Source organism: Bemisia tabaci, chromosome 10 (genome assembly GCF_918797505.1).
Source record: "Bemisia tabaci chromosome 10, PGI_BMITA_v3".
Classification (NCBI taxonomy): Eukaryota; Metazoa; Arthropoda; class Insecta; order Hemiptera; family Aleyrodidae; genus Bemisia; species Bemisia tabaci.
In genome coordinates, this window is record NC_092802.1 from 28,169,184 (window position 1) to 28,182,202 (window position 13,019).

Consider the following 13,019-nt stretch of genomic DNA (forward strand, 5'->3'; position numbering starts at 1 on the left):
TTGATGTTTCAAAACGAATGAGAAGGGGGCGGAAAAATACAGGCGGCCCATGGGCGGCAAAATACAGGCGGCAAATAGGTAAATCCGGCCCTGTAAGCATGGGAGCAAAGCCGGAAGCTGGGTGTGAATGACCGCGCAAAGCGACGAAAAGAAAATTGGGATGCTGCGCCTATGTACAGCGCCGTAAATAGAGCCTTTCTTATGTTTTTTTTTAAAAAAAAAGGCAAGGAATTTTAAAGGCTCGAATCTGATAAAATGTGGTACCTAAATCCTCGGACACGTAACCACACCCGAGAAAAAATTCTCTCAGATCGGCCTGATAGATATTCAAAGTTCACTCATATACAAGAAATCACTTCTTTTTTAAAATATGCATACATATAGATCCTTAATAGGTTCACCTATAGGTTTGATAGCATGTCAATTTTTGTGCATGGACATGTCGAGTTTCATTTTCTCGCTCACTCGGGTGGTAGATGAAGTTTTTTTATTTATTTATTTTTTTTTTGAGGGGGGGGGGGGGGGGGTTCAAACATAGCTTGTAGACGCCAGGACCGGATTCACCTACTTGCCGCCCCCTTCTCATTCATTTTGAAACTCGCGATAAAAACCATCAAATGAACGTGCCAGCGGGGGAGGGGTGCATAAGACACATTTACTCGTGTTGAACACATTTTTTGGGAAAACCCTGTCAACACTATTAGCAAAAGTTCACGAAACTTTGCGCGAAAGTTAAGTTTCGTAAACCTATCTCTGTGTGGACAAGGCCTTCCATTTATAAGTATTGAACGAAAAAATTATGACAGAACAAACAGAAATGTGGTTTAATAATTTTAACTTCCACTGACCGCACTGCATTTTGCGCAATGCGGGAAGTATTCCTACAGTCTTGTAGGCGCTATGCGTTTCTCGCCGACCGCTGCTGACCGCATTGTGTTTGACGCAGTGCGTGAAGTATTCATGCAGCCTTGTAGGCGCCTTCATTTCAGTTTTGCCCATAGAGTACAGTTTGCCGCACTGCAGTTAGCCGTCTCACCGAATGCAACCGAATGCCACCATTCAGCCGAGTTTCGGTGTTCTGTCAGCGTTGAAAACAGAAACAACAACAACATAACCTCAACAAATTCTCAATCGAAACAATTGATAAGAAAACTTTTGCAAATTACATTTTTACAGAGCCGTTTAATTATTCACCGTGTATCATTATTCGCAGCGTTTTGAAAAATGACCAAACCTAGACCCCAAGAATTTCGAGATGTAACAATTGGCCTGAGAATTCTCCGCGATCTCCTCCTAGGGGTAAGTCGACCTCTATCAACTTTTCTTTTTTGTACCAAAGTTCATGGCTCATAATTTTTCACTAAACATCTCTCTGTCCGTACATGAAGGGCTTTTCCATCATCTGAAATATGAGATGTTTATCCCAAGGCATGCTAGTCAGTCACCGCCTTTTTTCTGCATTGACCCTAAGATCTAAATTCCCATTATTCTCCACAACAAGATCAGCAGTCTTACTTAGTTTACTGGCTGGCATTGTCTCATACGGCAGGGTTGAGAGAATTGAAGGCTCTAGACTAGTTAATCTTCAGTGCTCCACTTTATATGACTGTAACTTTTAATGGGAAAATTGGACGGGTGTGTACTTTGGTACTTGGATTGTTCAAGAAGTCATTCCTCGCATTCCTCTCCCTAAGCACACCGCTACATAGGCTGATTAATCTTTGTGTGGGTGATTTCACGATACGAGGAATAATCGTGTTGCCGTAGGTTATAAACGACATAGGGCAAAACAATCGAAAACCAAGTTGATAAATCATTAGGAATGATGTCCTTGAACTTATACATGCTAAAAAGTATGATAAATTAATTTATATTTAATAATATGAGACTTTAAAGGCTGTAAATTTCCGGTCGGTTACGCGTCGCCAACCCCAATTTTGAAGCATAAGAGCAATTTGCGGTAATAAATCAGTACTAATCATGGACTCTTTGGCAATATCTGCTGAAAGGAGACTCTAATGTTGAAGAAAATTGCTAGTTGGAACAGAAACGTTTATTATTATGCAAGCAAAGTCATTAGAAAGAAGTGTTGCCACATTTGGTTACATATTTTAGCAATTGTATTAAGTGCAGTGTTTATCTTGCCAGATGAAACCAGGTGTTCCAAAACTGTCATCCAATTGTTCCCTGAAGTCTTTTTGATGAAACCATTACTGAGAAGTCAGTTTTTTTTACAATAAAAACTTTAATCTTTAAGAAAACTAGTGATTTTTAGGTGTGTAGCTCTAACTCCTCTCTACACAAAATCTTCAATTCAACATTTTTAAACTGAAAGGAAGTCTCCAAAATTTAGAAAACTTTTGAGGCAGTATTAATTCCACCTCATAACTCAAAAATTGCCAAGTTATATCTTTTGTATCGTCTTTCATTTCACATCTTCAAGTGTCGGTTATGCTGTGTCGGATATGTAACTGACACAATTTGGCAGGGCCGCCATGTTTGCGTGGACCTCCAGCAGTCCCGCAGGAAGCGCTGATACCTGATTCAACGGCTTGTTTATCAATCACTACAACTTGGTACTGAATTAAAATAGTTCGTGCCAAAGCTGGAAATATGAAGTTCAATACCTTTTAAATGAAGTAGTGAAATCCGTTTTATTATTGGTGCATTTTTATTTTTAAGGTGTTGCACATCTTAGCTATTCCTGTTATCGTGAAATCACCTGTCTACGTTTCCAGTTATGTGGCAGGGTTTTTTTTATGTTTTTAAGGATTGCAATTTTGTTCAAGGTTTGATGGTACACTAACTCCAAATTGAAATATTGATACTGTTGTTTAAAGATAAGTAACTTTCATGGACATCATAGCCAAGAAAGATGAATGCTCATGAATCAGAGACACTAATGAGTGCGTAATCTGAATGAATATTATTCCCTTTTACAGAGAAAACACGACAGGGATAATAGATTCTCAGCGTTTGTGGCTACTAGATCACCTGCTCCTCCTCAACTTCCACCAGGTCCACACGCAAAACTCAGCGATAACTACTATTACACACGGGATGCTAGACACATTGTGGAGCCCCCGCTGCTAATTGCTGGTCCACAAGTGGCGCCACAAATTGAATCTGCCGAGTCGAAGTAAGTTACAATTTTCAGAATTCTGGAATTTATTTATTCCCTGGCAATTTCTTGCTTCTTGGGGGGTTTAAGAATGTACTTGTCCGATAAATATCAGGGGATTTTCTCCACTCTTCTTCAGATTATCAACGAAAAAGAAAATTTTCTCCTGTCATTTATGGTGGAAGAATTGTTTTTCTCATTTCAAGACACTGAGTCACAGTGGACTCCCTGTTTTAAGATTGAAATTGTCTGTCTGAGGTGTCTCTAATTTTCTTTTGTTGATTAAAAAGACAAAGCATGGTAACACTTACCAGGTCTCTGACACCTTGAAGTACTTGATAAAGTATTTTCTTTCTCTTCGATATCCCCGCTTTAGATCTATTTACCATTACTTATTTGAGAATTTAAAAATGTTTAGTTGTACCTATCCGTTTGAAACTCATCAAGTGCAGCAAAGACAATAAAAGTATGTCAAAAGTATTCAGAAAAATGAGGCGTAGGTGACATTTTTGTAATTCTTGACCGGATTTTCTCGGTCTGATAATGATGTTCATCTCATTTGATGTCAGTATTTGTAACCCCCTAGGGCAAATCGACAATGTAAGTCGGCAATCACATATCTCGGTTTGCCTTGTCGCAGACTTCCTGTCATACTTTATTTTTCAAACAGAAAACTACTCGACGGCAATTCTTTAAAACTGCCGTGATTTCTCTTCTCTGTTCAAAGAAAATTCTGCAAAAACTTCAAGAAATGATGTCAACTTGTTCTCCTTTAAAAAAATAACATGGAGGCGGAGATTTTCAGTCACCGCAAACGAGTTATGTGATTGCCAACTTACACTAGAGAAATGTGCCTTGAGGTGGAAGGAATAAAAAAGGAGACAAGGCCCACTATTCAGCTCATTCTCTTACGTTATTGATTTTGCCCTCAACATTCCTGAAGGTGCACAAATTACAGTTCAGAACCCCTTATTTAGCTCTCTGACGCTGATTATATATTTTGCGAACAAAGAGTGAAACCACATATCTCTGTTGCAGTGTTTCATAATTTCTACTCTTATGTTATTTTTGGAAAGATAAACCACAGACCAAGACAAACCAACTTTATAGCTTGAAATTAAATAAAATATCTTCCTGACAGAGAAGAAAAATTTTAGAACTTTTTAAGAAATTATAATGGCTAGTTTTCCAAATAAGAAATTAACTATGACAGGAAGTTTGAAACTTTGCAAATTGAGCTAAAAAGTTTTGCACCTTAGTGATATCTCCATGTGTAGATATACTCGTCGTACTCGTCCCATTTGTTAAGGGAGGCTATTGTTTGTACCAAGGCGGTCAAAATTTCAATTTACCTATTTGATTTTCAGATCTAAAGTAAGTGCAAATGTCCTTGGAGTTACCCCTGGAAAACCATATATTTGGGATGCCCCAGATGAATCTGCCTATGATCCCAGCAACGGACCCCAATTTCCGCATGAAACACATAGGCAAAACAGGCATTATGGATAAGCACAAACGAGTCCAGCGTTTTGAAAATTCTACGAATGTAGAAGGTAGCTTTTAATTTTCAATGTTTGTTGTATCTTCTTTTAGGTCATAATCATTAAATAAATTTCTTTTAGGCTGTTTCAAAGACTGACTCTCTTTCTTACCCTCAAAAATTCCAAGTAACTTTTTTAAAGCTCCGCATATTGGAGGTCAAGTATAAAATCAGATTAGCACCGATTTCATTATAAGTGCTGATGGTCAGCTATTTTCACCCACATGATTGCAAAATTGATGTATCTGTTAGTTCTCCATTCCTCTTAGACGTTGTGTATCGGAGATATAATTGAAAATGAAATGGCCTCCTGTGCGGCAGTGCTTGTAGTGCTAGCTCTATAATCAGGGGCACCCAGTTTTGATTCCCAGCCGGGTGATCTAAGTTTGATGGTTTCAGGTGATGGTCACCTGGGGCGCGGCACCAAGGGGACCGCGGGAATAAGCCCAGGATCAGTCCTGAGGGCTATTTGGATTGCATTTTGCATAAAGGAACCACTAGCATTGCAATGATACTAAGATTGTGCAACTTCATCCTTTGCAATAAAATTGCGGAAATTGTGAAAAACTATGAAATTTAGATGGTAATTTTTGTCTTAAATTTACAGTTTTTAGCGAGTAAAATAGAAACTATTAAGGGATAATCGGGTTTTTCCTCCAAGACAAAAGAAGTTGCACAATCTTAGCAACATTGCAATGCTAGTGGTTCCTTTTTGCAAAATGCAATCCATTTGAAAAGGGGTAAAAAAAAGAAGACGTACATAAAATGGGCCTATCTTCTGAACCTCATTCCAAACCCCTAAATCAAAAGTCAAGAGAGAACATAAAGACTCCTTAACTTTTTCCTTTGCTGATAAATAAACATACCTTTTGAAAGAACCCTCCTTGGAAGAATAGGGGTGCAAAGAGGGAAATGTATTTTGTTATTGTTTTAAAGAAGTCAAAACAACTAAAATCCATTTAGGTAGTCTAGGACCCTCAAAGAGTGAATTATTTGTAATATTCAGCAAATGATGGTTTATTTTGTGGTTTTACCAAGTTAATGGTGTGCTTAGACATGTTGGATAGGTTGAATACAGGAGCAAAAATTACTTCAATTAAATTTTTTTATTACTTTTTCAAAAGACTTATGAGGGGTGAAAGTTTCTTTTTAAGAGTACCTTTCTTTTTTGAGAACTTTGTAGACAACTCGTGAAATCTACAAATTTCAAGTAGCGTCTCTAAACTGATGTAACAGGAATACATGTGAATTGTCTAAACTCAGGGTTTTTTGCACTGATAAGACATACTGTACAGGGCCAAAATATAGTGCATTCAGAAGTTTAGGTTACAATTTCTTGCAAGAAGTATTTTTGCAGCCGAGACCTTTATATGTAAAATAGAAAGGGATAGATGGGCTAAGAAATCTTTTGATGAAAAACCTTGAACAGTGAGGGAATGGAGTTTATCTTGAGTTCTCCATAGCAACATATCTAAGCAAAATTCAGAAGGGGCTACTAGACAAGGTTAATGCTAGAAAGCAAATCATGTGATTCTTCTTCAAAAACATACGTAGAAAACGATTCACTCAATTGGAAGGTAGGACATCAACTTCTAAACACGATTAACCAGTATTCTTGAAACAGATCAAAAGGAAAACAGATTATGCTGTTGACATTTGTATTTTTGCCCTCATACCAATGTCAATTGTAACATTTATGTCTCATTTAAGCATTGATTTCACAGACTTTCCATTGTGTGATTCACGTTTTTAGTGAAATTTAGGAGAGAAAACATGTTGCTTGGGGCTTTCGTTCATATCTTGTCTATAAGATCATAAAAAAGCTGCAGTTCCCACTTAGAACGACATACATGAGCCTTATATAAAAACAAAACAAAAAACCATGTAAAAAGTAAAAGGACAATGTATTAAAATGCTTCAACAATAAATGAACAGAATAAAACTTGACAGACAAAGGGAAAAAAGGAAGAGACCTATCTCAAACTCCAATTTTCTCAACATCAACATCTTTTTAACAAACGATCATTTGAGATTTACAACTTCAATAATACTTAGGTACAAAATATCACAAAAAGGGACAGTATAAAGTGAAATAGAGTCAAAAGCAAGAGAAGATTTTACAGGACGACTAAACTGACATCACAAGTAAACTTGAATTAGTTTTTTACGTCTCTTCAAAAGTTTAAGATGAGGAGAAGAGCATTGACCTACCAAGTAAAGGCTGAAATTTAGTTCGTTCTGGGACACCCTGCTAATTTATTTACTCCCTATCTGTGAATGGAGAGTTTGACTGGATGCAGTGGTAGATTCTCAGCATAACACGGGAGATTTCTCATCACAGCCTCAACTATAAGAGCTCTTTTTGAGCTTAGGAGTTTGTTTCAGACAAAACAAGAGGCGCCATCAAGTTTCTCGCAAAATTTTACAGTTTCAAGACGATTCATATGCTTTTTTTCATCCATACTTAATGTGACTATCACATTTTTTTGTCGTATAAATTTGTTGGTCTGAATGCAATCTTGTTGTATCAAAACTTTTCCATAAAAGTATAAGTCTAAGACAATAATTAATGCAATATAACATTGCATATGATGGTATTCTTTTATCCTTGATATGCATTGAATCAGAGAGTTACAAATCAATTCTTGTGCAACACACTACAACCAGAAGAGTAAAATTTCATGAAACTACTTGAAATTCGTGAACTTCCATCCTCGAAATTTCAACAGTGAAACAATTGGAATTTGTTGACTTTCATCCTCCATTTTCGTGCCATGAAATTTCATCTACCACCTGTGGTTAATCCGTTAGACCAGATCCAATTTTTGGGCCGAAATATTGAGATACTTGTTGGGAAAAAAAATTTAGACCACTGGCTTGATTATCAACAGCCAATTTTAATACTGGACGAAATAAGTGGACAGATCGTTTTGTAACCAGTTTTGCACCAAAGAAAGTACTTAAATCGCAAGTTCCTTTGGCATGCAAGAGCTCCTCTGTAGGCCATAAACTAATGAAAGGCAGTTACAAACTTTGCATTGAGGCAGTTCGTTCTCCTTACGAGCAAAGTTCTCATTGTGCTTTTTCTGTAATCCCAGAAATTAGGGAAAATTGAAATTCCAAAAAATTTGTGAAAAAGATTAAGTAACAAATTCAATCTTCATCACTCCATGCATCTTCTAGCAATGATTCAGGATCAACAACCGGTTTTTGAGGCCTTCCAAACTTACTTTTAGAGGAACTGACTGGTTTTTTACTATCTGTATATCCGACGTACTGAACGTTGTCATCACTCCAAACCAAAATTGTTTGATCATAGCCACCACTATATAAGTATAAATAAATAGGATCAAAATAACAACAATTCGTTTTGTTATAATGACCGGTGAGAGTATTGACTAAATCACCAGTTTTAATTTCAAAAATCAAAATATTTCCATCAGATGGTACATAAACTACACTAGGATTAGAATTTTGAGAGACATCGATTTGTATTTTTTTCTTTCGATTGTTTTTTATGTTCCCGTAATCAACCTCTTGATTTTTTCCACTAACTAAATTCCATAGCCTTAGTTTATTGTCTGTGCCAAACGAGAGTAAAGAGGTGCTGTTGTCGATGAATTTAACACTCGATATGTAGCCATCATGCGCTCGGTTGGCTTTTTTATGATCTAAGACTGCGTTTTTATTTTCTATATCTAGGCTTAGTAAACAATGCTTAGCAGACCTAATATCCCACACCAATAGCCTAGAGTCAGAGCCTCCAGTTGCAAGAATGTGCTCATCATTTGAGGACCACTCACAAGAGATGACGGCATTCGAGTGGCCTCGAAGTTCTTGTGTACAATTTCCGATTCTCAGATCGAACAAAACAACATTGTGATCACTGCTTGCCACTGAAAGAAGAGAATAAAAAAACATTGAAGGCATCCATCATAGATTTGCATGTGATAAAAAATATAACTTTTCATAGTCTTTGACGATAATATTGACAGTAAAACTGCGAAAGTGCATATCTCGGTATTGCTGCGTGTCTGCAATCTCCGCTTCTATTTTATTTTTTAAAAGGAGGCCAAACCAGCATCATGGCTTGAAATAGGGCAATGGCACGGAATTTTTGCAGAATTAATATTTCATGCATACCTCTCATTGTAAAATTTCGGGAGAAAAACCAAAGAGATAATTAAAAAGTTCAAAAAATCATTTCTAAGGGGAGAAAAAGCTGATGAAAATATGTTGCAAGGAAATGCCTGAAGTTGCATTCAGCCAATCAGCAAACGCTGTTCCTCCTGTTAACCTACGTTATCAGAACCCGCCAAAAAAATTGGGACACACAGGTCTCATTTGTAGCATTTTCAAAACGGGATTTCTTTGCCATTCAAGGGTAAAAAAAAATCTGAAAAATTCTAGGGAAGCTCAGATCACGCTGTGCTTTCAGAAAATGAATTAAAAAAATTGGATGCCACTGATCTATTTACAAAGAATATCTTTGCATTGGGAAGAAAGCAATAAAGTTTTTAAAGAGTGATGTGGAATAGCTGTCTGTTTTGAGAATAAAGAGTGACACGAAGTCTGAAAGTCTTCTGAAGAGAAAATATTTCAGGACTTTTCTAAAATCAATTGATTTGAAACATCACCCTGAGTGCCAAATCTCATTAAATAACTTTTAACCTGTCCCTCGCAAATACTTTTTTTTAGTATTTGGAGTCATCTGTTTGTACCACAACCATGAGAAGACAGCTTTATTTAAATCTGCTGACTAGCTTCAGCTGCAAGAGATTCAGATTAGCAGTTCTTGAAGACACTTAGACATTGAAAAAAATAATATGACACTAGGTTTTTTAAGGAAAGTTAGATATACAAGACATGTTCTGTTGTGCTCGTTCTTAAGAAGATCCCGTATCAATTGAGGGCTTTATTCTAAAAAGCAGTAAATTTCAGGCATCTAATCTTTTTATTTGTGTTGCAAGTGTTTTTTTTTTTTTTTTTTTTTTTCTTTTTTCTTTTTTACCTAACAAATGCACTTAAAAATATTGAGATAGAGAATTATTCTTAGCAACAATTTTTACTGATTCCTTTTTTTTTAAGTGCAACAGTTTTGAGTTGCTTTTTCATAGTATCAAACTGAAAAGAAACAGAAAGCGATCAAACTGAATTTGAAAAATCACATCAGCCACATCAAAAACTCGACTCTGATTTGTTGGCAAAGTTAGAACTAGTTTATTTGCACCAGAAAAAATAGAAAAAAGTAAGGTAAGAAAGGCAGGACAGGAATACAAAAAAAATATCAGATTGGAAACAGGAAATATGACATATGATGTGATACGTATCAGGCAGCCTTTTTCTTTCTCTATTCCTCCAAAAATGCTTCATTTTCATTCCATTTTATTCGTACGTGTAATTTTTTAAACCTTAGAATTGTTTGTACGTGTGATTTTTTAAACCTAGGAAAATGAGCATCCTGTCTTTGTTTTGAAACATAACAAGGTCCCCCTGAATTATTGACAAAATTGATGCCACATTGACTAGAACTAGTAACCAAGACAAAATTTTAACAGACTTTTGCATCTTGCGGAGAAATGGCAAAGGTGTCTTCTTCTTCTTTTTTTTTTTACTTTAAGTGACAAATATGAAAATAAAGTTTACTTATAACAAATACCAAATAATGAAATGATAAAAATATGGAATCCAGGCAGGGACATTTGACCTCTAAGCTTGGATCAGAGGTGCGGGAAGTTCTTCAAAGCAAAAATCAGGTGCACTTTTAGCCTCAAAATGTCCTCTTTTTTGGAGTATTTCCTCACTCCAAAAATGGATGGAAGTATACACTGAGCCGAAATGCTGATGATAAAAATGATGAAAATCCGGGCACACTTCTGTTTATAAATGCTCATTTTTTTTTTTTTTTTTTTTTTTTGAAAAAAAAGTTTCTGGGTATCTAAAAATGGTCTCTTCCCACATTTTCTCACATTAGAGCCTAAGCATAGAGAAAAAAAAGGAGGTGTTTGCATCCTGAGGATTGTTTACCCTGTGAAGTAGGTCCATACAACCTGGCTGGCAAAATTCGGAATTCGAAGAGTGAAAAACGGACCATAATGTCCAATTTTTTTGCTTAAATCAACTCATGATATAATTTCAAACATTTTTTAAAGAATGATTTTTTTTCCATAAATCACACCATTTCCAAGAAAGGTGTGATAACAGTCGTCTGTACTGACCTACATCATCAAAAAATGCCCAAGATGCAAACCCTTCCTTTTTTTTCTTCATGGGGTCTGAGTATCATAAACACCATTGATATTCAGACGCTATGTTGCCAGACATCTTGATACTGTTTTAATATTTATTTTAAACCACAGAAATTTCAGGGATGAATCTTGATGACAAAAAAAAGTTTCCAGTAAAATTATCGAGTGATCATGACCATAAGTTTTTCCAAAGTAAAATAGAAAAGTTTGGCAAAATAGTGCCTTAGCACAAATGGCATTTGTGATTCTTTTGACTGAAGGAGACAACTTGATACAGAGCTTGCATGCTTGAGCATATTTTGCACCTCTGTAATGGAGCTATGACTTCACTTAAGGTTGATCTTACCGGCGATGACACAATTTTTTGCAGGTACAGGAGACATGTGATGTTGATAAATTTGTCCTTTGGCAGAGATCTTTGAGCATGGCTGCAAAGTATTAGCATCCCAGATCTTTAAAATCTTGTCCAAGCCACTGGTTACAAAGAGCCCCATATCAAATGGATACCACTGCACTGTTTCAACACTTGCATTGTGGGAGTTCACGGTAGCTTTCTTTTCTCTCCAAACAGCTTTGCATGTATGTGACGGAGAACCGGAGAGATTGAAAAGATCGTGGATGTAAATTGTGCCGTCGGCACATCCTGACAGCATGCTGAAATAGAAAAAAAAGGACCAAATAAATTATTTTTGTTGTTTTTTTATTGTTTTTGCTTCTGTAAAGTTCTGTTCAATGGTCGACACTGTGCTGAGAATTCAGAAAATCTGGAGCAACTACCTGTACTGAACACAATACTTTTAGTTCTGACTGGAGAGATATTTCTGGTTTTTTGTTCAAAATATACTTGGTGGAAGTGTTTAGAGAGAAGACTGATATTTATCTGGTAAGATCCTGTAGGATTTTTTTCTTTTACTGTTTGTGAACGCCTGTGGAGGTGTCTTCAGATAAATTGGCATTTGTTCATTTCGCTTCCAAGCGCACCGAATTTATGCCTCTGCATAAAGCAGCTTTCGTTACTATCTACCTTAAAAACATCCGTCTCATGCTCGTTTCCTAAAAAAACTACTTATCAGTGATGATACATGACTTTTATTTGGTTGTGATTTCAGTGTGGCTAAAAGTTAAAGTGTTACAAGGTTTGAAAGTATTGAAAAACCTATCCAAGCTTGTGTTCCTGCTTCTGCAAGAGTCGGATGTTTTCATGTGGATGGTAGTGACGCAAAAACGCATGCAAATCAAATGTACACAACGGCCAACTTATCAGACGACACCTCTAAAATTTCTATCAGATGGGCTGACATTACACACTCCCAACTGTCATGTGCAGTAGACTGTGTATCATATCTCTGCAAGGCAAGAGTAGCAGCTGTGTTCAATCTTCAGTAATTATTGGACAGCAGCAGTACAGTCATTTGCAAATGGAAGGTAACCGTCTACCAACTTGTCTAATGTGAGTTTAAAATACAGGGCAGGCAGCTTTGACATTCAAAATAATATTGAACCAAGGATACTTACTATCGCCCAATTTTATTGTCAACTTGAATTGAGTTAATGAGAGCAGTGTGAACGCTCTCGATATCGCGCAGTTGACTAAGCTGTAAATTATAGGAGCGTTTGGTGATTTCGATTGTTCTAAAAGCATTGGGACTGACAACTCCTGCCCTAGCATTTTCCAGACTTCGGAACATGCTTTTCCTTCATAAAAACTGCTTCTGAGCTTTTCCGAGTACCTTGTGTACATCCAAAGAATTTGGATGAATCGTAGTTGATATTACATTTTAGAAAAGCGACCGAAAAGAAGCTGGAGGAAGAGAGCTGTTATAACTTAAAGAAATATGAAGTAGAGTATAACCACTACAGTTACAAAGTCCACACACGACTACAAACTGACGATAGAGAAAAAACACGTCAAACACTACTTAAAACACTATTTTCCGTAATTCCTACGTTTGTTTACGGCAATTTTCCATTTCCCAGTCGGCTTACGTTGTTTTGTTTACAATAAATTCAGTGCCACGTTCCCAAATTTAATTTAACACAACTTTGGAATTTCAAAAATTCCTTGACGATTCATAGGGAACACCGGCAAAACATTGTCAAATCTCCAATT

At 36.5% G+C, this 13,019-nt stretch overlaps 2 protein-coding genes across 2 annotated transcripts; one reads left to right on the top strand and one right to left on the bottom strand.

Moving 5' to 3' along the window:
* Positions 1–1,102: 1,102 nt before the first annotated feature.
* LOC109044532 (NADH dehydrogenase [ubiquinone] 1 alpha subcomplex subunit 7) lies at positions 1,103–4,754 on the top strand. Its single transcript, XM_019062311.2, has 3 exons — positions 1,103–1,299; positions 2,943–3,139; positions 4,489–4,754. The coding sequence occupies exons 1-3, from the start codon at positions 1,225–1,227 to the stop codon at positions 4,628–4,630; spliced, it is 414 nt and encodes a 137-aa protein (XP_018917856.2). The 5' UTR covers positions 1,103–1,224; the 3' UTR covers positions 4,631–4,754.
* Positions 4,755–6,546: 1,792 nt separating this feature from the next.
* Positions 6,547–12,922, bottom strand: LOC109044533 (DNA excision repair protein ERCC-8). The gene is made up of 3 exons (XM_019062312.2): positions 12,425–12,922; positions 11,256–11,563; positions 6,547–8,557 (listed from the first exon to the last, which is right to left on the bottom strand). Exons 1-3 carry the CDS (start codon positions 12,595–12,597, stop codon positions 7,815–7,817), a joined length of 1,224 nt encoding a protein of 407 aa, XP_018917857.2. The 5' UTR covers positions 12,598–12,922; the 3' UTR covers positions 6,547–7,814.
* Positions 12,923–13,019: the final 97 nt, after the last annotated feature.

Excerpts from the sequence above, each read along its gene's own strand:
- LOC109044532 (XM_019062311.2), top strand. The coding sequence starts at position 1,225 with ATGACCAAACCTAGACCCCAAGAATTTCGAGATGTAACAATTGGCCTG. Across the intron at positions 1,300-2,942 it reads TCCGCGATCTCCTCCTAGGG|AGAAAACACGACAGGGATAA; the intron begins GTAAGTCGACCT and ends TCCCTTTTACAG. Across the intron at positions 3,140-4,488 it reads ATTGAATCTGCCGAGTCGAA|ATCTAAAGTAAGTGCAAATG; the intron begins GTAAGTTACAAT and ends TTTGATTTTCAG.
- LOC109044533 (XM_019062312.2), bottom strand. The coding sequence starts at position 12,597 with ATGTTCCGAAGTCTGGAAAATGCTAGGGCAGGAGTTGTCAGTCCCAAT. Across the intron at positions 11,564-12,424 it reads GACAATAAAATTGGGCGATA|CATGCTGTCAGGATGTGCCG; the intron begins GTAAGTATCCTT and ends TTTCTATTTCAG. Across the intron at positions 8,558-11,255 it reads AAAAAATTGTGTCATCGCCG|TGGCAAGCAGTGATCACAAT; the intron begins GTAAGATCAACC and ends CTCTTCTTTCAG.